The sequence below is a fragment of the Bicyclus anynana genome, chromosome 21 (assembly GCF_947172395.1).
Source record: "Bicyclus anynana chromosome 21, ilBicAnyn1.1, whole genome shotgun sequence".
NCBI lineage: Eukaryota > Metazoa > Arthropoda > Insecta > Lepidoptera > Nymphalidae > Bicyclus > Bicyclus anynana.
The window spans coordinates 11,192,339-11,217,338 of NC_069103.1; the positions used below are offsets into that span (position 1 = coordinate 11,192,339).

The 25,000-nt window shown below is 39.7% G+C and overlaps 1 protein-coding gene across 1 annotated transcript in view; it reads right to left on the bottom strand.

Annotated features, from left to right (window-relative positions):
• LOC112046452 (metastasis-associated protein MTA3) overlaps positions 1-25,000 on the bottom strand; it is a 112,324-nt gene that overhangs the window by 40,486 nt on the left and 46,838 nt on the right. Inside the window, exon 3 of the mRNA XM_052888111.1 lies at positions 9,223-9,330. Within this exon, the coding sequence (XP_052744071.1) occupies positions 9,223-9,330 (108 nt within the window). The remainder of the gene's footprint in view (positions 1-9,222; positions 9,331-25,000) is intronic.

The following is a 25,000-nucleotide window of genomic DNA, read 5'->3' on the forward strand; positions in this document are numbered from 1 at the left end:
GCCCGCTACATGGCCAGGCCTGCTTATAGCGGTTTACGCGGCCTTAGGTTAATATTGTTAAATTCATTAGTCTTAGCAACCCACGGTCCGATAACCCCACACGCCTTAATTTAAATAACTAAAAATTTCTTAAAAGAAAATAAACCTCAGTACTTATCTCATAATCCAAAACCACTGGACCACAATGCAGTTAAGTAAACAGCTGTGGCTTGCACTTCATATAAGCATTAAAGTGCTGCATATCCAAGAGATTTTTCTTAATGCTTATTAAATGCAAATTTTCCGAATATGCTTAATTTTCTTTTACGTGTGCACCCTGGTCGATAACCTTATGCACGCCACTGGTAGACGGACAGGTACGGTACGTGTAACGCCCGGATCGGCCGTGCAACGGGCCGGCGTCATATCAAATGATTTTACCCAATAAGGGCATATTGCGCGGACGCTGCATGGTGCAACAGCCGCCGAGTGTAAACTTGTGTTGCAACTTTATTATTTGTTCGCAATATGTAACATATTAACTTCACGTACATATGAATTAGTTTCGCCCCGTGGCTTCACCTGCGTAGACCTTGTTACAGTTGTAACATTGAGATTAGAGAACAGTAGTAGAGATTTTTTTTTTTATTCTTTACAAGTTAGCCCTTGACTGCAATCTCACCTGATGGTAAGTGATGATGCAGTCTAAGATGGAAGAGGGCTAACTTGAAAGAGGAGGAGGATGAAAATCCACACTCCTTTCGGTTTCTACACGACATCGTACCGGAACGCTAAATCGCTTGGCGGTACGTCTTTGCCGGTAGGGTGGTAACTAGCCACGGCTGAAGCCTCCCACCAGCCAGACCTAAACCAATTAAGAAAATCTCAATCGGCCCAGCTGGGGATCGAACCCAGGACCTCCGTTTTGTAAGTCCACCGCGCATACCACTGCGTCACGGAGGCCGTCAAAACACGTACGGACTATGATAATATAGCGATATCTCGAAAACCGCTTGACGCACAAACTTGAAATTTGCCATAGAGGTAGTTCATATCATAGGTAGTAGACGTCCACTAAGAACGGATTTTGTGAGAGGGCCGGATTAAGGAGGTCTAACTAAGGACGGACGAAGTCGCTAGTCCGCTAGTCATGTATGTGAGCTTAAGCTGTTTAAGGTAATTACAAGACTATCATTTGCGATATGCATCATAAATCCTCTGGTCTGGTGGAACGCATCGGCCGTGACTAGTTACTAGGCTACCGGCAAAGACGTGTCGCCAAGCGATTTAGCGTTCCGGTACGAGGAATGGGTGGAACCACTTTTACTTCTTCGAAGTAAGGCCATTCCCACCTGCCTGTTAAGTCGTCATCAAACCATGTGTCATGTCAAGGCAACGATGCATTGCTCTCGATCGGCGCGCGAGGTGAAACTATAAATGTGTAGAGGTCCTGCCTTCGATACCCTGCTCGGGTTAGTTTAGCTTTTTCGATCATAGGCAAGTGCAAGATGTCTGGCATGTTTCGTTCTTAGTTTTACCCTCTGGCGAACATTTGTGCTAAGAAGAAAAGAGCTAAATTGGCATCAACATGTGTCGTCTCGATCGGCGCGCGAGGTGAAACTATAAATGTGTAGAGGTCCCGGCTTCGATAGCCTGCTCGGGTTAGTTTAGCATTTTCGGTCATAGGCAGGTGCTAAAATGTCTGGCATGTTTCGTTCTTACTTTCACCCTCTGGCGAACATTTGTGCTAAGAAGAGAAGAGCTAAATTGCCAGCAACATGTGTCGTGTCAGACTCTCGATCGACGCGCGAGGTGAAACTATAAAAGTTTAGAGGTCCTGGTTTATACTGAGCTCGGGTTAGTTTAGCATTTTCGATCATAGGCAAGTGCTCAGATGTCTGGCATGTTTCGTTCTTAGTTTTACCCTCTGGCGAACATTTGTGCTAAGAAGAAGATAAGAGCTAAATTAGCATCAACATGTGTCTCGATCGGAGCGTGAGATTAAACTGTAAATGTGTAGAGGTCCTGGCTACGATGCCCTGCTCGGGTTAATTTAGCATTTTCTATCATGGGCAAGTGCTAATTTGTCTGGCAAGTTTCGTTCTTAGTTTCTACATTGGTGCTAAGAAGAGAAAAGCTAAGTTGTCATCAACATGTGTCGTGTCAAGGGATCGATGCATTGCTTTCGATCGGCGAGCGAGATTAAACTGTAAATGTTCTGGCTTCGATAGTTTAGCATTTTTGATCATAGGCAAGTGTTAATTTGTCTGGCATGTTTCGTTCTTAGTTTTCTACATTGGTGCTAAGAAGAGAAGAGCTAAGTTGTCATCAACATGTGTCGTGTCAGGGATCGATGCATTGCTCTCGATCGGCGCGCGAGGTGAAACTGTAAATGTGTAATGAGAGGTCGGTCGGTGCGGCGGTGCGGTCCTGCGAGGCGCCGCGGGCGGCGCGGGGCGGGCGGGGGGCAGGCACGGGCGCGCGGAAGGAATGCGTCGTTTTCGCATCGGGAGAAACGAATGCGTTTAAGCGTCGCGGTACACAATGGCGGCGTGACGAGATCCGGTTCGCGGCGCGGGGGAGGCGGGGGCTCTAATCGATAGCCGGCGAGCGACGGCCGGGCGACTGCGGCGCATAGGTGACAGCGAGCGCCCAATCAAATTACCGCCGCGGAGGAGACTGCAGCGGCACGCACGACGCGACGGGAATGCAATGGCGAAGTCGGCGTCTCCGGCCTATTGTGTTGACTATACAGGGCTTGTTGCTGTCTGCATTGCAGCAGCAAGCCAATGATGTTGTCTTTGTAAAGGTCACATGTTAAAAGCTAAAAAAGCTTAATGAGTTTTCCGAAACACGGAGGAAGCACGAAAGTAAAACATCACCTATTTCTCAAATCCAAGCTCCTAGAAGTTCTTAAGAACAAGAAGCCCTGATGATGTTGTCTTTGTAAATATCAGATGTTAAAAGCTAAAAAAACTAATGAGCTTTCCGATACAGGAATGAGCATGAAAGTATAAACATCACCTACACTTACTCCGGACCGCTAGAAATTCTTAAAAAAAAGAAAAGCACGATGTATCACAGCCCAACCCTGGAGTCAAAGTTCGAACCTAGGCCTTCATGGTCCGAAGCCAGATAAGGTATTCCTATAACGGCGAAGACCTAATCCTGTAGTAGGGTATAACATACCGAGCTTTTCTTTCTTTCTAGATTTTTTTTGTGCATTTCATTAACATGAACATAATTACTTACATAATTTATAGTGATTTTTACAAAGTCAACATAATCACCCTATAACTTGTGAAACATTGAAGCGGAGTGGTGGGCCAGAGCTGTAACCCCTTGTAAGTTATAAAGACATGGTCCATTAGTGGGCCAGTAGTAGATAAAGGTGATGACAATCGTGAAGAAAATTCTCTTCATGAATGACCCGAAACATGGGCTACAGCAGTAAACCTACGTCACAATACATTTCCGAAAACAAATAAATATTTGGGCCGCTAACGTCTGTCGACTCACCATAACAATGTTAACGACTTTCGATTTTTTTTTCAGTTCGTTTATTTTCACGAAAGCGAACGCATAAGTAGCTAAGTTTAAAAGCTTTAAACCCCACCTACTTGAGTTACAGGGACAAACCAATACTCTAGATATAAATATCTTGCTCTAGCTAATAAATAAAAGCAAGCTTCAACCTAAAAATTACATTAATTATATATAAATTGATTAATTACAAAATTATATAAATAAAAATTAAATTAAGATTTCGTTCTGATGAAAATCGTGAAAGTATTCATATATGCAGCTAAGTTTTAGAATGTTTTGTCAATAAACATTAATATCGTTTTATTGTTCTTCTCAGATTGAAATGCATTTCCCGTGAGGGGTTGCTAATCACCCATAGGGCACGTCCCCTAAATTAAAGAATGCCTCCAACAAACAAGTTACCAGAGAAGTAAGTAGTAGTAAGAAAATGTTCTAGTGTCCTATCTCTAGTGTAAAATATTATTGCCTTAACGTTACAACAAGTAATGCATAAAAAACAACCAAAATTATACTTTTGAAAATATCGCATTATAGTCACCAAAAAAAATTATTTTGACATTGACCTTATTTTTGACTGTTACGTCGCCTGTGTAGACTTGTATGAAATTTTCCATATATATCTCAACCAAGGGTGGGGAAGTTGGAACTGTTACATCTTCGTTCCTATGAGAGAGCACGTTAAGCTGTCGGTCTCGGTCATTCACGATCATCATAAGACTGATAGTGGTCGTTAAAGAATTTAAAATGATCATCCTAAACTCCAAAATCCTCAATTGAACAGCGTGGTGGGTCTTCATATCCCCAGGAGCCTTGTAGTGGGGCCGTTAAAAAAGATTTTAATAAAAAAAATTCAACTGACTTCAAAAACTTATAACATACTGACTTCATACTAAGTTTTATATATTTTGTTCTAACTGATGATCAGTTTGAAGGCGGTGTGTATTTCGGCTTTATCATCAGATCGACTCCAGACTTTCATTTAGTTGTAGTGCTTTTAAGTGGTTAATGGAAAAAATAAAAAAAAACGCTATAGTTGCCCCTACGATTTTTGAAAGTTCCCCTCGATTTCTCCAGAATCCCATCATCAGATCCTGTGACAATGGGACCACCTCAGGAGTATACCCTTTCAAACAAAAAAAGAATTATTCAAATCGGTCCAGGCGTCTTCGAGTAATCCGGTAACATACATACAAAAAAACATACACTCGAATTGAGAACCTCCTCCTTTTTTTGAAGTCGGTTAAAAAAAGGGTGAGAATGATAATAAACACTGCATGAACAAACAGTAATATATACCTTTCCAGACATTCAAGCAATAGATGTCACTGAGATACATAGAAACATACGGATATGTTTACGTGTATATATGTACACTAGTTGAAAATGCAGGTACGCGACGATTATCCGCCTTTACGCCAAAGCGCCTGTTAACCCCGCCCATACAATGCATTAGGAGCAAACCCACTTTAGCCGATGTTAGATCCTCCCCATAGTGCAATCTAACCAAATTGTTAATACCCGACAAATTAAAGGAGGCTTTTAAAATCTTTTTGTAATTCCCCCTTGCCTAATTGTTTCCTTAAGATCGTCCAATTACTTAGTTTACTCATGAAATCTTGTTAAATAAAAAATTAAATTAATTAACAATTCAAAAACCCGATTTCGTAAAAAGTAATGGGGTATCTGGGAAATAATAAACCCGAGCCGTTACCACAACTGAGATTAATCTAATGACGCTCCCCATACGATGAAATTCGTTAGAAATTTTCCCATTTTATGTTAAGTGGAAAACCACAACAGAGCTTCGACATCATCCAGTTTTACGTAAGTAACGAGGCTCAAGCACCTGCTGGCCTATTCACTAATTTGGTATTTATTATAAACCTATAAAATAAATCATAAAAAGGCTCAAAGTCACTCAGCGGCCGATGGAGCGAGCTATGCTTGGGATTTTTCTGCGTGATCGAATCAGAAATGAGGAGATCCGCAGAAGAACCAAAGTCACTGAAGTAGCTCAGCGAGTCGCGAAGCTGAAGCGGCAATGGGCAGGCCACAAAGTTCGCAGAGCCGATGGACGTTGGGGTCCCAAGGTGCTGGATTGGCGACCCCGCGCCGGAAAACGCAGTGTTGGTCGACCCCTAGGTCGACTAGGTGGACCGAAGACATCAAGCGGGTAGCCGGGAGCCGCTGGATGCTCGCGGCTCGAGACCGTTTTGTTTGGAATGCCATGCAAGAGGCCTATGTCCAGCAGTGGACGTCCATCGGCTGTTAATGATGATGATGATTAAAATAAACATCAAATCAACTGAGAGTCATCTATCTACTGTATGATATCCATCTACTGTATAATAGGCACCGGATGACATTTGTTACATAGAATCTCAATTTCGTATATGTCAACTAACATAATTATGTCACAGTTAGTAAATTAGCCTGCTGGAGACATCGCTGAACGACTCGTTTTACTTCGCAAGGCCTAATAATTATAATATCATCCTAACCGTAATATAGTGCACAAGTGTGTATATTCCTTCCCTATACACCGATGGGACTCAGATTCATACATGCATTAAAGTACTGCATTACCTAAGAGTTGTTTTCTAATGATTTTATTAAATGAATATTTTCCCAGTTTAGTTAATTTTTCTTACTATTGCATACCCTGATCGACAACTTTATATACGCCACTGATAGGACTGTCATGACGGGAGAAAGATCAGGCGCAAGACCGGCTTTACTTTTTGGTACACCCCTGTGTACTTCCCAACTCCAGGCTGCTAAAAGAGTTTTCTTGTAGGAAAAATTCCAATAACGCATTATTTATGTTTTTCATCAACCTGAGGATCGCTGTATTAAGCCTGCCATTTCACCAGCAACTACAACCCTTCAGAGTACCACATAGCATTTCGCTTGGTGGTAGTACGTCCTCGGACAACCAAGAGCTCTGCCACCAACAAAAGCACTACTAAAATTAATTAATAAATCATTCAACCCATATACGGCTCACTGTTGAGCACGAGTCTCTTGTCCGAATGAGAGGTTTAGACTAATAATATAAATCCACTTTACACACGTAGAGAATTAAGAAAATAACCAGGTATGCAGGTTTCCTCACGATGTTTTTCCTTCACCGTTTGAGGCACGTGATAATTTCTTACAATAAACATAAATCAAAAGTTGAAGGTGCATACCCCGGACTGGATTCGAACCTAAGCCCCGAATCGTAGCTTGAGGTCATTATCCACTGGTTTATTAATGCAACGATAGAGAATAGTAACTATTGAACTTTCTGATTCCAATCAAACTTTTAACCGTTGATCTATGAAAGCCACTCGTATATTTATGATTTCCGATTTCCCCCAAACTGGCCCATATATATATCAAAAAAAAAAAAAACTGCACAGTAATGTTTGCTATCGCGCCACGCGGCCGCCAGAATGCGATGCGTAATGAAAACAAAGTCCGCAATTTTGGAGACTGTTTAACATCAAACATTTATGCGGTACCGAGTGCCGACATAGCGAACGTGTCCGGAGTACCATAGGCGAGGATTGGTGTACGCGCATCTAATTATAGGTTATTCCTCTCGCGTAGCGCACGGCAGATCTGAGTTACACCATTAACGACCTGCTAACGATTGTGTACAATTTATACGTACTATGTACGTATTACACAGTGTTGCAGTATTGGGTTAACTCACATAACGTGGTTATCTGGTGTCTCATATAGAAACCCTAACACGAAAAAACTCTAACCCACGCCCTCCGAATCAAAGGCAGAGGTAGTATCCACTGGGCAATCATGTCTACAACATATATACTTGGATAATACTTATTATATATACTTATACTCGAATAATGTAAAAATACACCCAGACATTGGAATAGGTTTTAAAAAAATTTTATTTTTAGCTAGTGTATAAGGATTTTTTACCAAACTAAGGTGCCATTTTGTAGTTTATAAACTGTTTGTTACATATCTTATAAAATATACGATTAGATTTATTTAGAGGTTATTTTATTGCACTTTACTTAAAAGTGGGGCGTATTGTAGCATTTTACCCTACAGAAACATCATTTTGACGGCCTCCGTGGCGCAGTGGTATGCGCGGTGGATTTAAAAAACGGAGGTCCTGGGTTCGATCCCCGGCTGGGCCGTTTGAGATTTTCTTAATTAGTCCAGGTCTGGCTGATGAGAGGCTTCGGCCGTGGCTATTTACCACCCTACCGGCAAAGACGTACCGCCAAGCGATTTAGCGTTCCGGTACGATGCCGTGTAGAAACCGAAAGGGGTGTGGATCATCACTTACCTTCAGGTGAGATTGTAGTCAAGGGCTAACTTGTAAAGAATATTAAAAAAAAGCATCACACTAATATTTTCCAGTTGTGGGAATCGAACACCGTCCGTCCGTTACCGTCAATAAGCATTGCAATAGAAGGAACACTATCACAAAGACTACTACTGCAACCGAAAGGGTATCGATACATAGCAAATACGTATCGATTATCGATACATCGAAAGTACCATCGATTACACGATCTTGCGCTTTAACATGATGGATGTAAAACCACAGTGGAAGAGCGGTAATTAATAGTGTTTTAAAGGTAAGTAAATGAAGCGGCCCAACGTAATTAAACTGATGACATCATAGCCTCAATGCTCGCTGATGGGAATGGGAAATAAAAGCATGATTCAATCAGCCAACTGCGACGCTTCGCCGCTCTATAGTCTATGTCATATCGAATTATTGTAGAATAAAAAAAACGGCTAATTAGGTAGTTATAACGCTACGTGGCCGTTGATATAACAGGTGGCTAAATACAGATAACGAGGTTCTGTAACAGTAGGTACGTACTGCGTCGGTTATGAATAAGTTGTGTTTTATTATGACTCAACTATTTGGTATGCAAGTACTAAATAGGTTGAGCTATATAATTTACAAGCCCCTCAAATTCTATTTTAATTGTATTCACTATGTACATGATAGGTATCTCCGTACAATGTAAATATTTTAAGTTGGACGAAATCTATAAAAATTAAAGGTGTAGTAAAATTTAAACGATTTAAAAAAACCAAGGACTGAGTAAAATTTATTAATATTTCTCGGAATTCCCACAGGAGAGGGAATTACGCGGGAATTACCGATCTCTACTTCGTCTTATCCGATCTCAATCTCTCTCAGATATAGCTAATTGCATTATTGCGAATGTTTTAGTAGGCTATATTTTATTAAAACTAGTTGACCAATGAAGAAGAATAAAAAAAAAAAAAAAAAAACAATATTCTGCGAAACTGCACGAATGTATTGAGAAATAATGCCTACGCTACTGACACTGTTGAGAAGAATGTAAGGATACCTCGTTGTTAAATTCATTAAACCCAAAGTTATGACACACTTCTTAACGAAATGAGAACCTCCTCCTTTTTTGAAGTCTATTAAAAATTCTTTGGGCAGTAAGAAGAATAGAGTATTCCACATATACAACCGCTGTATTTAGTTTCTAATGCAGCATAAAACAAAAGCCTTAAACATCACAATATTTACCTATTTCATACTAGGCCTATTTTCGCTAGTTTACAAAGAAAAATCACCAGTCGTCGTTTACTATTTGTCGTATATTCGGCTGGTTTAAAGGGAGCGGAAATGGTTTTAAATGTTAATTAAACGTATTAAATAATTTGAAACCTTATTCTTACCTATCGCAGGGTCTAGAACAGCTTGTGCCGCCTGTTCCTCGCCTATCGGCGTCTTAAGGCAAATTTTCTTGAGTTTCATTGCTACCGGTGAGTCTTCTGACTGGGCCACTGTAACACAAAACACATGTTAATTTTTTGGACTATCAATGCCTTTGAACTATTATCGTAAGATATTACAGAGTCAACTTAAAAAAACTCTAAAATATCTAAAAATAAATGAAGTAGAAGATAGTAGAACTGTATCATTTAAAATATATCGCAAAGAAATCTGTGGGGCCCCATTGTCGGTCAATTATTCTCACGTTTCTGCAGTGAACAGCAGCACCCACGCGGCTCAAGTCGAGCCGTCATGTACGCAGTGACCAACACGATCAATTAAAGTCGTGGTTGCTACAGAAACGTGAGAATAATTGACCGTTTGTGGCTAGCATAAGAAAGGTCTAAATAGTTGTTTATAGATAAAGGAAAAAAGTATTATGTTTTTAGCGCAAGTCACGAGATTGGGCCACGAAAACATCGCCCCGCTTGAGAATTGGATTCGGTACAAATTCAAATCGTCAAAAGCAATGAACACAAACTTTAATACCTCGTGTTTCATGTCGCTACAGCGTTTTCAAACATTCATTTCAAATCACAAATCAAACCATCCTCATCGGATCCGACCCGAGTCTCAAAGCCTCACATGACACAAGCTTAGAGACGTTCGTCTTATTTGCTACTGGCAGCGGTTCCGAGCTCGCTAAATCTCGTGGTAACACATCTGCGGTCCATTGTAGAGCATAAAATAAATACTCAGTTATAAAAAAAAAACCAAAGCGTCTTTTCTCATTTATTTTCGGCGTCCAAAAAAACGCGCGTCGATCTACGTCTATCGAAATCCGATCAAAACAAACATCATTTGCAGCGCAAAGCGCATCCGCCATGAGCGTTCCGGTTCATGGCCCCCCGGCAAGATCTACGTGAAGTTGGTTTACGTGAAGTTACTAGCAGATTGTAAAGCTATAACAATTCAAATGAATTGATTGATTGATTAGATCAATACAATAGATTAATTGTTATTTATGAATAAAATCATTGTTTATTGTTTATTTATTGCCTCTACATAGCGTTTCATCGTTATTTCTGTAGTATTTCTTAGCGTGTCTACCGACAATGCGGATTACATATGCTAGCCACTCCCCATCCAATAAGTCCACGTGTCAGCAGCGCTAACGGCAGGATATTCGATAAAACTGAGCGTGTGTTGGTCGCCGTTAGCGCTGCAGGCATATCGACATATTAGATGATGAGTGGCTAGCAATAGAAAACTTGAACATTTGGAAATAATTGGTTAAAGTCATATTTATTATGTTCAGGAAAAACATCGTGAGGAAACCTGCATACCAGAGAATTGTCTGCGTGTGTGAAGTCTACCAATCCGCATTAGGGCAGCGGGATTATTGGCCTAACCCCTCTCATTATGAGAGGAGACTCGAGCTCAGTAGTGAACCGAATATGGGTTGATAATGATAATTTTTTATATGATAATATTTCCAACTAAAACAATCGTAAAAGGCTGCTGGGAATAGGTACCACAATAGGCCAGCGGAGATCAAACCACGACTTCTCGGTGATGAGTCCGTCTCCTTTGTCGTTGCACTATGGAGGCTTAAAGTTATTACAATCCAGCATAGTCAAATCAAATCAAATCAAAAATCATTTATTTCAAGTAGGCTCAGTTTACAAGCACTTTTGACACGTCAGTTGACTATTTGTAAAGATTCTACCACCGGTTCGGAAGGCAGGTTCTGCTGAGAAGATACCGGCAAGAAACTCAACAGTTGCTCTTTTGAAAAAGTCATACAGTATTATAATTTACAATTGATAACAATTACAATTTCTTATAGTTTTATTTCCTGTGTGAAGGTGGAAGCTGATCCAATGGCCTCCAAGCGCTTTTATCTTTAAGGAACTCATCAATGTTGTAGTAACCTCGACTAAGTAAATGTTTTTTAACACATTGCTTAAAGCTATGCATTGGCAGGTCCATCACAGTCTTGGGGATCTTGTTATAGAAGAGTACACCCAAACCTACAAAAGATTTTTTTACTCTTTGGAGACGATATGCAGAAATAACTAACTTATGCCCGTGTCTAGTAAGACGTAGTTTAACATACATTCTAACATAGTGCAATATAGGAAAGCTACATTGTTGTAGATATAATAATACGTTATAGATTGTTCTCTAATTGCTTGATGATCATTATTCGTAAGTATAGTTACTTACGTGTCTACGTCGTAATAGATATAGAAAGGTACGAATATTCTGTGAAGAATTTGAATTATATCTAATAGATATTAGCTGACACAAACATACATCTTTACGAAGCCTTAGTTTATAATGATGCTGTATATTACAAGAAATAGGGAGTAATAAAAACCTTAGCTAGCGCGGTCGTAGATAGCTATCAGATGTTAACGGTAATGTGAAGTGATATATCTCGTGTAGAGAAATAGACAAAATATATCAACCAATAGCGGTGAATTGTCGCTAATGTTCATTTCGTTGTGTTGATGAACTATGGTATTGGTCTACATTTCTCCATTTATCTTCACGAGATAAGTCTGAGAAAGAATAAAAAAAAACGTCGTTGGCTGCATATTTTCTCTCTATATATTTCAAAATCTGACCAAGGACCTCGCGAAGTCAAGAGCCACATGGGCTAACTAATAACATCGGATACGTACCTAATCGCTATAGTTCGTGTACATTCGGTTTGGATATTTTCGACTTGACATTTGGTCTACGACCTTGGAGCCTCGGTTCCGATCGCTCCGCGGCGGACCACCATGCACTGCGAAACGAGGGGGGCAGGTGTACACCACAGAACAAACCGCGAACGTGCCCGACTACGAAACCATGTTGTGTCATTATCAGCCTATTCTGACGGCCCACAAACAGAGTCAGCCTTATAGGAGAGGAGATATACAGTTTAGACCCACCACTTAGCTCCAATGCGGGTTTACGGGTTCAAATTGCGTAAAATTGTTTAGTTGGCTCGCTGTTGCATTCATTTAAGTCAGGACCTAATATCCAGGTTCTAATATCCAGGAGAATATCCTTCGGATCATAACGCTGATACTCCTATTTTAGTATTTTGGTGGATCCTTTTTTAATAATCATCCCTATTCTCGTACCTACTACATGAATATCGTTTGTGAAAACTACTGTGCCTATTTATAACCTTTCAACAATTTATAAAAGTATCTTATTGTTAGTTTTTGTAAATACTAGGATTATTTTTTTTTATTTTTTAATAAATATAAATAACTGGCCTCAATATTTATGCTGACTTGTGTTATTAAAGATCGACAAACCAAAGACGTTTCCCTGGAAAGCTTTCAACAATAAAAAGTAACCTCCATCCAATAACGACAGTGGCGTGCATTTCATAGATGTAACAAAGCACTGCCAAGGACCTAAGGAACCAATACAAATGTTGGACCACTGGACTGGAATTTTTCCAATTTTTACATATAGTTCATACCCTATTTAAAAACCTTATGCACGCCACTGAACACAATGCTAGTTTACACCATAAACCATAACTTTTCACATAGCAAGGTAAGTCTAAAACTAATGTATTCATATTACAAAGCTGCGATATTTCTTCGAGTAGCACTCGACGTCTGCGACCTTGGGGGCACGCCGCGCCGCCCGTCGCGAAGGGGCGCTGAGCTTCGGGAGCCCGCACAACCACGACCCTAGCCAACGTACTCCGTAGTACAAATATGGGTCATACTCAAGTTCAAAATGGGACACTGTTGAAATAGTTATGATATGATATTGATTCTGCATTATCTGTGGGACTTTTAACCCTTTGCACTATTCAAAAAAAAGAAAAACTCAGTCTCCATACAAACTTGGGCCCAAAAAATTCAAACGATACAAAGCTGAAAATTAGCCATAAATTAGAACATGTAAGGAAATCTCATGAGGCCAATTTCCAGAAAAATATACGTTGGCTAAATCAGCTAAATTACTTGTTAAGGGTGCATTTGCGCCACATGATCGTATCCGTTTGCATTGCATTATCTGTGTCAAACTGACAGTTTTTCTAGGGATTTGACACATTTTGTCAAAATCTCTAGGAAAAAAACGTATCCGATGACATTGACGTTCACATTCAAAGACAGTGCGCATTTTCAAAGACAGCTGGCAACTAATGTCCATCAGTGAAATACGCAAGTAAAGCTTGATGATCAGTATAAAAATAATGCAATCAGCTTATTTTCCCTGTTGGTCAATATTATTCCGTCTAACATTCAAATAGAGTAATCTAGTAAAAATAGAAGATTTTTAGTACTTTTTTTTTTGTATCGTTCTGAAGAGAAAGAAAATTGTTACCGACCTGTTTTATTAACTTACGAAATTCAACAGCGACATTGTCCTACAAATTGCGTGGTACGTTATCTTAGCCCTACGCTCAGAATTTTTATTTCTCTACTTCTGTTGGTAATCTACAGAAAACCTGCTTGGTAGGTATCAAATAAAAAAAAACAAAAAAAAATTTCTTAGATCTTGACTTGTACTCTACGTGCTAAATGTTCTCTTTTGGTAGTAAAATAAACACTGAAGGGCATATGGTAAAATAAAAAATAAGATATATTTTATTGCGGCCTTGCGCTAAAAGATAGTTTCGTGTGGGGTGGGTCGCACTGCATGACATTTTACAGCGAGCGTTTATCTGCATAATGTTCTGGAGCTTAAAGTGTCGGTCACGCTAAACTGTTCGTACTACCAATCGCAAGACTATACTCCGCGCCACGAAACTAGTCCCGTAGACGCGGAGCATTGTCATTTGGTAATGACGGGCTTATTGTCTATGTGTAAGGCGCTGTCAATTTTAATTCAGTGACTTCTTTCTGGCACGGACTCTAGTTCAAACCTTGTGATTGCAAGAATAAAGATCGTAGCTCATTAGTCCCACCCGGGACCCGACCCGCACCGCCTCGCCTCGAGTGGTTAGTATTTTTTGTATGGATTCGTATGGGCATGCGCTCACTTCATCAAATCCGTACCATCACCGGATAGCCTCAATCGCAAGGTGCCACGCGCGGACTGCGAGTGGACTCGATGATAGCTCGCTGTTGATATGCTTGCCTCGCGTGAACCCCGAGTTGGCAACGCGCGGTTCTCTGGTGGACAACGCGGCGTTCACCCATGGTCCACATGTCGACGACAAGTGGACGCCTAGTGACGAGGCGAAGCGGTTTGGATCCCGGGTGGGTCTAATGAGCTACGACCTTACGCAACGTGCCTGACATTGGGCTGCGTTTCGAAAGATGGGTTGACTTTCGATATTCGATGTAGTACAGTACCAACAGATAGAGAAGACAGGCGCGTTGGCGTGTAACTCTTGCTACGGACCTAGAGTTTTAAATGTACAGTCGAACTGTTCGAATTCAAATTTCATTTATTTCAAGTAGGCTCAGTTTACAAGCACTTTTGAAACGTCAGTTGACTATTTGTAAAGATTCTACCACCGGTTTGGAAGGTAGATTCTGCTGAGTAGATCCGACAAGAAACTCAACAGTTGTTCTTTAAAAAAAAAAACATTTAGTATTATAATTGATAACAACATTACAATTTCTTATAGTTTTACTTTCTGTGTGAAGGTGGAAACTGATCCGATGGCATCCAAATGTTCCGTTAATTCGTCCGTGTGTAGAGTCCGTCAGTTTTTTAACTGTACAGTTTTCCTTTAATGATTTTGATTGAAATTTCGATTGGATATAACTATAGTTAACACTAAAGGAGCATTTGACATTCCTTTACTTTATACCAAGGACTTTTTTAGTTACATAATTATTATCCTTATTTCATAGTAAAATTACATTCTTCTTACCAGTCATGAGCAAGTTAGTCTAAGAGTATATTGTAAGTGGCAATAATATCATAAAGAGGAAACATTCTTTTTGTTTGTTTGCATTGAATAGGCTCTGAAACTTCAGAACCGATTTGAAGAATTATTTCACTGTTGAGAAGTTACACTATCCCCGAGTGCTATAGGCTAAATTTTAAAATATGTTCCCGTGGGAATACGAGGATAAAATAAAGCCTGTGACACTCACAATAACGTGGCTTTCTATTGATAAAATAATATTCAAAATCGGTTCTGTAGACCCAGAGATTACTCCGTACAAACACACAAACTTTACCTCTTTATAACATTAGTTTAGATTATACATTCCAAGTATGTACGTATACGTTGCCTATCTGCCACTCTGCCCTTTACGGCTATAAATATAAGTTAGTGTATAAAACTAATCATGAAGTGGCCGGGCGGGCGGCGGCGGTGGGCGGGCGTACGTGAATGACATTTGACTCGTCTGCGTAACGATCTCAGCTTTTATTGATTTACTTTATTGTGATACTAGCTGACGCCACACGGTTTCACCCGCGTGGTACCCGTTCCCGTAGGAACTAAGGAAAGGGAATAAGATATAGCCTATAGCCTTCCTCGATAAATAGGCTATCTAACACTGAAAGAATTTTAATCGTACGTAAAAATCGTACTAGTAGTTCTTGAGTATAGCGCGTTCAAACAAACGAACTCTTCAGCTATATAATAAAAGTATTATTATAGTAGCTTTATCTACTCAGCCGATGTACGTAAAAGTATTATAGTGCTAATGAATATATAAACGACAAAAAAGCTTAGTAAAGAAATGTATTACATGACTGGTCACTTATACAACTATTGTTAAATGGTGATAAACTAAAAAAGAAAAAGCCTGGCTGAGTTTGTTGTGGGCTCTTCTCAGACCAAGGCCGAACCGTTTGGAACCCTTGTAAATTTAATTTCAAGTTTTCGACTAATTATTATCACCATTATCTTATAATATGAAAGTGCTTGTAAACTAAGCCTCATTGAAATAAATGACTATTGACTATATTGACTATTGACATAGCTGGACATAGGCCTCTTGCACCGACTTCCAAACAAAACGGTCTCGAGCCACCAGCATCCAGCGGCTCCCTGCAAACCGCTTGATATGCTAAGACCACATAGTGGGGGGTCGACCAACACTGCGCTTTCCATTCCAGGACCTTGGGACCCCAACGTCCATCGGCTCTTCGAACTATGTGCCCTGCCCATTGCCACTTCAGCTTCTCGACTCGCTGAGCTACGTGGATATACCTGACATTATATTCTAAACAGCTATTGCTTGCGGCTTAGCTTGCGTTTATTTAGATAGCGCCAATCAATTAAATTTCGGATTATCATCTACAACTTATGCTATCTATGTATAGGTACTAGATTATAGAGGTAAAGTTTGTGGTATTGTAAGGGGTAATCTTTGGATCTGCTGAACCGATTTTGATAATTATTTTACCACTAGAAACTCACGTTATTAGTGAGTGTCACTAGGCTATATTTTATCCCCGTATTCCTACGGGATCGAGAACTACGCGGGTATAACCCCATGGCGTCTGCTAGTAATATATAAAAGACAAAATGTTCTTCAAATGTAAAAAAAAATATTTATAGCTTCTCTAAAAAGTGTTGATCTTATAAGTATCATATATGTATGCAAAATTGTATTGTTTAACTTTTAAGTAAAGCTAAATTGTGTCCTCTAAAGTTAATTCAATAATTAATCATCACAATGATATTAAGTATACTCCTCGTGTATACTTAATATTATGATGATCAATGATTAAAATTAAAATTAACTTCAGAGGACACAATTAAGCTCCACTTATAAGTTAAATATTACAACTTTTTGCGTCTTCATATAAGCAATATAATTTTTGCTACTACGAGTAAGTTATCTATAAGTCATGAATGATATTTTATAACATATCAAATTAAACGACGGTTAAAAACGTGCAAATAAAACCCACCATAGCGATCAAACCACGTTTAGGAGCCGCAGTAAACCGGGGACCGTTCACAGCATCGCTGCATAAAAATAAATCAATATTATTGCACTTTAATCACGACTTCGAGTTCGGTCGTGGTCGAAACTGGACCACTTGTTTGTATTATTCACCGACTTCATCTGAACTATATATTACGAGTATAATAAGGTGAGATTTAATAACCCAGTGGTTATGACCTCTGCTTTCGATTTGGATGGCGTAGGTTCGAATCATTTTAAGAAATTAAATATCATATTAATTGATTATGAAATACGGTTAAAACTCACGTGAGTATGCCCGACTAGTTTCGAACCCATACGGGGCCTTAGTCATGAAACTAGTCGGGCATACTCCGACCTAATATCACGTGAGTTTTAGCCGTGTTTCATAATCAATTGATATTTAATATCAATTGATATATAATGATATTTAATTTCTTAAAATGCACACAACTGAAAAGTTGGAGGTGTACGCCCCGGACCGGATTCGAACCTATGAATAGCACTCACGATAGTTTAAATTCTAAAAAAAAAAAAATCGTGAACGATGAAGGAAAACATCATGAGGAAACCTGCAGGTGTGTGAAGTCTGCCAATCTACATTGGGCCAGCGTGGTGAACTAAGGCCTAACTAGACTAGAAAAGGTAAGGAGGAACAAGAGGGTGAGTTCCTGCATGCACTCATCGAAGTATATCCGGTAAAAAACAGTAAGACAAGTAACATTGTGCAAGTAGCAAGGTGCGATCTTTTCTTAGATAAAATAAAGATTTTCTGAAAAAGTGAAAGTTTCTTCAAAGCCTATTTATGTTGGGGTCTTTAGCGTGTGTTTACTCGGTATATTTTTAATTTCACTACAGTTCAGGGTCAGTGGGAATGGAACGAGGCCAAAAGGGACATCGAACATCTCGCAAGAGGAAAGTTAGCGTACACTGGTGGAGACATTATGACAAAGTTATCCAATTATTATTCATTACTACATTACCCAACTACGACAGAGATACGACTTGGTGTTTAAATATAAACAGAAACACACTGTTATTTTTGGTTTAAAATATAAAATATAATTTAAATATTTTTTTTTTATTTAGACATAAATGCATCGATATATCATTTTAGAAACAGTTTCTTCTACACAAACTAAAAAAAAAGAAAAAAAAACTTAATTAATAAAAAAAGTTAAACTTTTAAGTTTCCTATTTCATTTTCTTTTTTTCTCATGCTGCATGCTCATTTCATGTATTTTGTATTGGTTATAACTTACAAAAGAAACAAAACTGTAAGCCCCCATTCGCACGAGCGCTCTTTTAACGGACGTTTAAAGAAGCTTTTAAATCGAACAAATGCATTCCCAAGGATATGTTCACACATCAGCGTTTTAAAAACGCGACTTTTTTTCGAGCTGTGTTGCATTTTCAATTTCGAGCGTTGGAAATAGACCTTCATTTAACTTCACACTATATTTGAACGCTTTTTTAACGCCCATTAAAAAAAAGAATGGGGGCTAATACATTATACTCGTAAGTATATCAAGTTAATAAACGTGTTATCATTTTGTTCTTTGGAGCGTTAATTTAGCAGTATAAATCATAATAACATGGTGGATTTTCGAACAGCAGTGGGATTAAAGCCTTCATATCTGATCATAAATGAGATGAATTATTAAGCTCTTCATAATATTATCTGATTAAATAAAATTAGGCCGCAATGAACAAGGCCAGAATACATTGTAGCACGGCTTTGTTATTGTTTATATGATAAGAAATGAGGTGGTGTCGTCATCTTACAATAACGAGATTGGTATAAATGTAGATTCAGCCTTTTCAAATAAGCTTTCATCCCCTTAGGCGTAAAGTTTTCAAATTTCAAGAAATAAATATACATTATACGAGTATATTGCATTTTTAACCGACTTCCAAAAAGGAGAAGGTTCTACGTTCGACTGTATGTATGTTTCTTTTTATATATGTCCAGCGATAATTCCGTCATTTATGGGCCGATTTTGAAATTTTTTTTTGTTTTAAAATATCCTATTTTCAGGACATTTCATGAAATTAAATTAGCGAACTAGTCTTACAAGACTCCATATTTTTTTATTCAATGACAAGTTAGCCGTTGACTGCGATCTCACCTGATGTTAAGTGACGACACAGACTAAGATGTAACCGGAATAACTTTAAGAGTACATTCTACCCGTCTTTCCTGTCGTCGTAATCGTCATCATCGTGGTTAGTTATCACGGCCGATGACTACCACCAGACCAGACCTGAGTCAACTAAAAAAATACTGACCGAGCTGAGAATCGAACCCAGGACCTATTGAGAACCACAACACTATCAACTGCGCCAGAGAGGTCGTCGAGATGAAGAAAGATTGAAGGGAAATAAATGTGTACAGCAGTGTACGCGCACTCGAGAGCGCGGTGTGATGTCGCTAGTGTGTCGCGGTTAGGTCGCGATACAGGGCAGGTGCAAGCTGCACGCTGCGCCGGGAGGCTGGCACCCACCCCCGCGCCCCGCGCCGCCTCACGTCACCCCCACCCCCGCGCACGCCTTCTTAACAAATCGATAGGATATGACTGTTCTCAACTTCGCGGGAACGACATTTGGGCGCGGACCGCATGACCCCCGCCGTTGCGTAACCCTCGGAATAAACAAATCACGATACCTTTCTTGAGCTCGCTAACTTACTCGTAAACAGACTAGGTGTTTACCACTAAGATAGCTGAAAACCTGAAAAAACTCACTCACTTATCACCTAAAATAGGCTCGCGAGATCTTATGCTAAGTTAGCATAAGATCTCGCGAGCCCGAGTCGTAGGCTGACACCTATTTTAAACTTTTTTCGTGGTTGTTCATTACGAATATTATTTAAAAGCAGTTGCATGGATCGTGGTCACGACGGTACAGTCTCGTCGTGACTGGGTCGACTACTGGGTCGAAATATCGACATAAAAAAAATGATGAAAAAAAATCTCGTCGTTTTATCGTGGTATGTACCCGTTTAAATAATATTCATAGACACCTATGTTTACGACTAATCCTGAAAAACTCATGTCTGACTGTCTGAGCCGGTGGACTTCGTATCACCTAAAACTGGCGAAATAGCGATACCGACATCAAGCGGGTAACAGAGAGCCGTTGGATGCAGGTGGCTTGAGACCATAGTGTTTGGAAGTTTTTACAGTCGTCATTAAAGTCCATCGGAATTTAATGACGACTATAACTGTTTGCTATAAAAAAATATTTTTATTCTTAACAAAGTTAGCCCTTGACCACAATCTCATCTGACGCGTGAAAGATGATGCAATCTAAGATGGAAGCGGGCTAACTTGTTAGGAGTAGGATGAAAATCCACCCTTTCTGTTTCTACACGACATCGTTACGGAACGCTAAATCGCTTGGTTGTAGCCTCCCACCAGCCGGACCTGGGCCAATTAAGAAACCTCAATCGACCCAGCCGGGGATCTAACCCAGGATCTCCGTCTCGTAAATCCACGGCGCACGGCACCACCTCGCCACGGCGACCGTCAAAATTTCATTAGATTCCATAATACGGCAACTCGCTAATTCAAACCAGCACCGTGTTGCACGAGTAAGGTCATGGATTTAGAATCAAAATCAAAGAGTTCAAATGGACAAATGACAGAGGTCGGGGATATTCTCTATTATGGGGAGATCATGCATCAAATGGGTAGTTCTAACGATACATACCAGTTATTATATTTTTTGGCGGACACTTGAAAATCGACAAAATGTATAGAAATAACGAATTGTCGAACCTGTATAACTTGGTTCAGAGCCCTCCTACAACTTTCATGCCATATTAGCTATTACTCCAGATGGCTAGTTCTCGATACGTGCCATTTTTTTCGTTGGCCGGCACTTTCAAAAAGGGCCCAAAATGAATGATCTCCTTTTTAGCCGACTTCAAAAAAAAGGAGGAGGTTTCTCAATTCAACCGTATATATATATTTTTTTTATTACCATAAAACGCACGCACAAAACTATAAAAACGTGTAGAATGTCTACGAAGAACGTAACGTCACGCTAAACATAATTAAAAATGACATCTTGCGTTCATTCATAAACAAGACACATCAGATACTCCTAAGTGTGAATGTATTGAGGACATATTATGTAAGTATGTGATATGTTGAGCCACGTTAGTACGTACGTGCCCGTAGGTAACCAAAACGTGCGTGCGTATACGCTCATTCAAAAGTAAAGTGTGGGCGATAATAACACACCCACGCAGTCGGTGCCCCTATCTAACCACTAAAGCCGGGTTCTCACTACGACGATCCGGGAGATTTCCCGGACCGGTAAACCTGCCGAAAGGGCTAGAGGCTGTACAATTTATATGAAGTTATTCATATTATACCTAGTCTGGCAAAAATACCGAGCCTTGAGAACTGAAAACCAGCGCTGCATGCTCTTTTTATTTAAAGAGTATGTAGCATATTATGCCTTATGCTGAGTTGGGGCCCTTTATTTGGTTATGCCACACATCGCAGGATTGTCCTGTCATATTATTTAATATGACAATATTATTTGATAACATTATATAATATTATGAGCATATTGAGTTGTGTGGCATAATGCTGTAATAAAGATTTTTTCTTTCTTTTTACATACGATTATCTTGTCCGGTGTAATGTGAACACTTCTGTCCGATGTACGGTTTTAGGCAAATCTGCCGGTCCAGCGTAGTGGAAACCCGGCCTTATACCTACGTATACGTACTCGTATATGGAGTCGACCATCAAGAACCTCAATCTAGTGACCTTCGCCAAAACAAAGCACTCGACCGGTCACCGGCCGATATTTGAAAGACAACTTAAAAATAGTTCCTACACTCGTGTTTAGAACGTTCGGTTCGAAGCACCGTAAAGTTAGATGATTAGGCAAATGCAAGATTGCTTTTTTTAATTGTTTCAGACAAATAACTCTATTGAGTATAAGTTTTAGGTTATAAGTCAACTATAATTTTGTGGCTGATTGTTCAAAAAGCAAATCATAATTTATGTGATCATTGTTTACCCTCAGTCTACATCGCGGTACAGTGTATATCAAAACGCGGAACCCTAAATACCAAAACCACAACTAAATCATAAATCTCGCTCTTTAATAATCTTTTACTCTAGCTATAAATTAAAGATAGGCGTCCATATATCAGCATCGTATTGGACTCATCTCATCAAACGGATGTTCAATTTTACGCTATATTCATGACTAGCTGACGCCGCGCGGTTTCACCCGCGTAATTCCCATTTCCGTAAAAGTACGGGGATAATATATAGCCTATAGCCTTCCTCTATAAAAGGAACTGACACTGAAAGAATTTTTCAAATCGGACCAGTAGTTTCTGAGATTAGCGCGTTCAATCAAACAGACAAACAAACTCTTCAGCTTTATAATATTAGTATAAATGCGGTTCAGTGGACGCACTAGTATGACTTACAAAGAATACTACCAATCGTTTGACACTGCGTCAGATACTTACGATGCAGATATATGTGGACGCCTACCATCCTACTAATATTATAAAAAAGTTGGAAATGTGAAAAATTATTATGACATTAAAGTTTAACTAGCGGACGCCCGCGACATCGTCTACGCGGACGATGTCGCGGGCTTTCAATTTTTCACAAATCCCGCGGGAACCATGGCTTTTCCGGGATGAAAAGTTTTTTTCCATTCTAAATTTCAGCCAAATCGCTTGAGTAGCTGCAGCGTAAAAGAGAAACAAACATACATATTTATTTTTTTTTTTTTTTTGTCTTGTGTATCTGCAATCAGTCGACAGACTATAAGCAGATTTGGTGAAATAAATTTGGCTTTACCAGACAGGAAGACCATCGTCTTCAAGTCTGCACAGAGTCGAGCACATCAGCTCGCTTTAACCGCTTAACTCTTTCCACGGTTAATAGCCCGGAGGCCAGTGGATTGGGATGTTTCAGCAATCGTTCTTTGTGTTTCAGCTTATATTTGTTTATCTCTTCTAAGACTGTTGGCATTTCTAAATACTGGTGTATTTCATTGTTCCGTGTAAACCAGGGCGCATTGGTAATTGTTCTTAGTATTCTATTCTGAACTCTCTGTAATGATAATATGTTAGATTTGCAAGCGGAACCCCATATCTGGACTCCATAAAGCCAGATAGGCTTAAGAACTGCGCAATACACCAGTACTTTATTGCTAAGAGACAACTCTGACTGCCTGCCCAACATCCACAGTAAGTTTCGGAATCGATTGTTAAGATCGTTGCGTTTGTTTTTTATGTGATCTCTCCACGTTAGGCGTCGGTCCATATAAAACCCAAGATATTTCACACACGTAGTATTCGGTAACGTCTCGTTACCTAGTTTTACGGCTGGACATTCTCCTGTTTTTAGAGTAAATGTTATGTGTTGAGATTTGAGAGCGCTAGGTTTGATTCGCCACTTATTTAGCCATACATTGGTTAGCTCTAGTTGTTTTTGTAGCTGTCCACTTGCTTGAGTTGCATCTTTGCTGCAGGATAGGAAGGCAGCATCGTCTGCAAAGGTTGCAACAGTAATATCCGATGATATAGGCAAATCACATGTGAAAATGTTATATAGAACAGGACCCAGGACAGAACCTTGTGGTACACCAGCAGCGCATTGGTAAAAGTGGGATCTCGCGTCTTGTTCTTTTACTTGGAAGTATCTGTCTTTCAAGTAAGACTCTAGTATTGGGAATACAGAATGAGGTAAGAGCTTTTTAATTTTGTATAGGAGGCCTTTATGCCAAACCTTGTCAAATGCCTGTTGAATATCAAGGAAGGCGGCAGAGCAATATTCCTTTTTCTCTAGGCATTGACGGACCGTATCATATACTCTATGAACCTGTTCCACCGTAGAGTGTTCTTGGCGAAAGCCAAACTGGTGCTCAGGTATTATATTGCATTCACTAAGGCTTTCTCTTAATCTGGACAAGAACATTCTTTCCCATAGTTTTGATAGCACTGGCGTAAGACTAATAGGACGATAAGATGATGTTTGTTCCACTGGTTTGCCCGGCTTGGGAATCATGATAATTTGAGATATTTTCCAAATATCAGGGAAATGGCATGTTCTAAATATTGCGTTAAATAGGTTCGCCAGGAATACTAGGCACTTTTTTGGTAACTCTTTTAATACTCTAGGTGTTATTAGATCAAAACCAGGTGCCTTTTTACTGTCTAAGAGGGAAATTAGTTTAGCAATTTCTTTTGGCGTAGTTGGTTTCATGGGCAAGCAAAGTTGAAGATCCTGGGCAAGGATATCATCGATTTCTGTGTCATTATGGTCTTGACACTCGTTGGGTCGAAAAACAGATTTAAGATAAACTGCAAAGGCTTCAGCTTTCTCTTTGTCAGTGCGCGCCCATGTCGACCCAGTTCTAATAGGTGGATACTGTTTTTGGGGTTGTTTAAGCGTATTTTTGGTGGCATTCCACAGTGAGTGCTCCCCTTGACCTTTGGGTGACATTTGTTCCAAATTACTTTTTGTAATGTTCTGATTGGTAGTTTTCAGCATTACTTTAAGCTCTTTAGTAGCACAGTTTAAGCGTGTTCTGTCACTTTGAACACGTGATGTTTGCCAATTGCGCCGAAGTCTTCTCTTTTCCCGGATTTTATTTTTAATATCCGATGGAAACCATACACCAGCTTGCTTCTGAGTTATATCGGGCGTACTTAACCAAGCAGCGACTTGTATTGAATTAGTAATGTACACACAAGCTCCGTTAACTTCGTCTGCAGTTTTAAGTGAGACGTTAAGTTTAATTTCCTGGTCAAGATAATCACGGAAGGAGTCCCAATCAGTTTTAGAATTGTGCAGACGCTCCGAGCTCTCTGCGGTTTTGA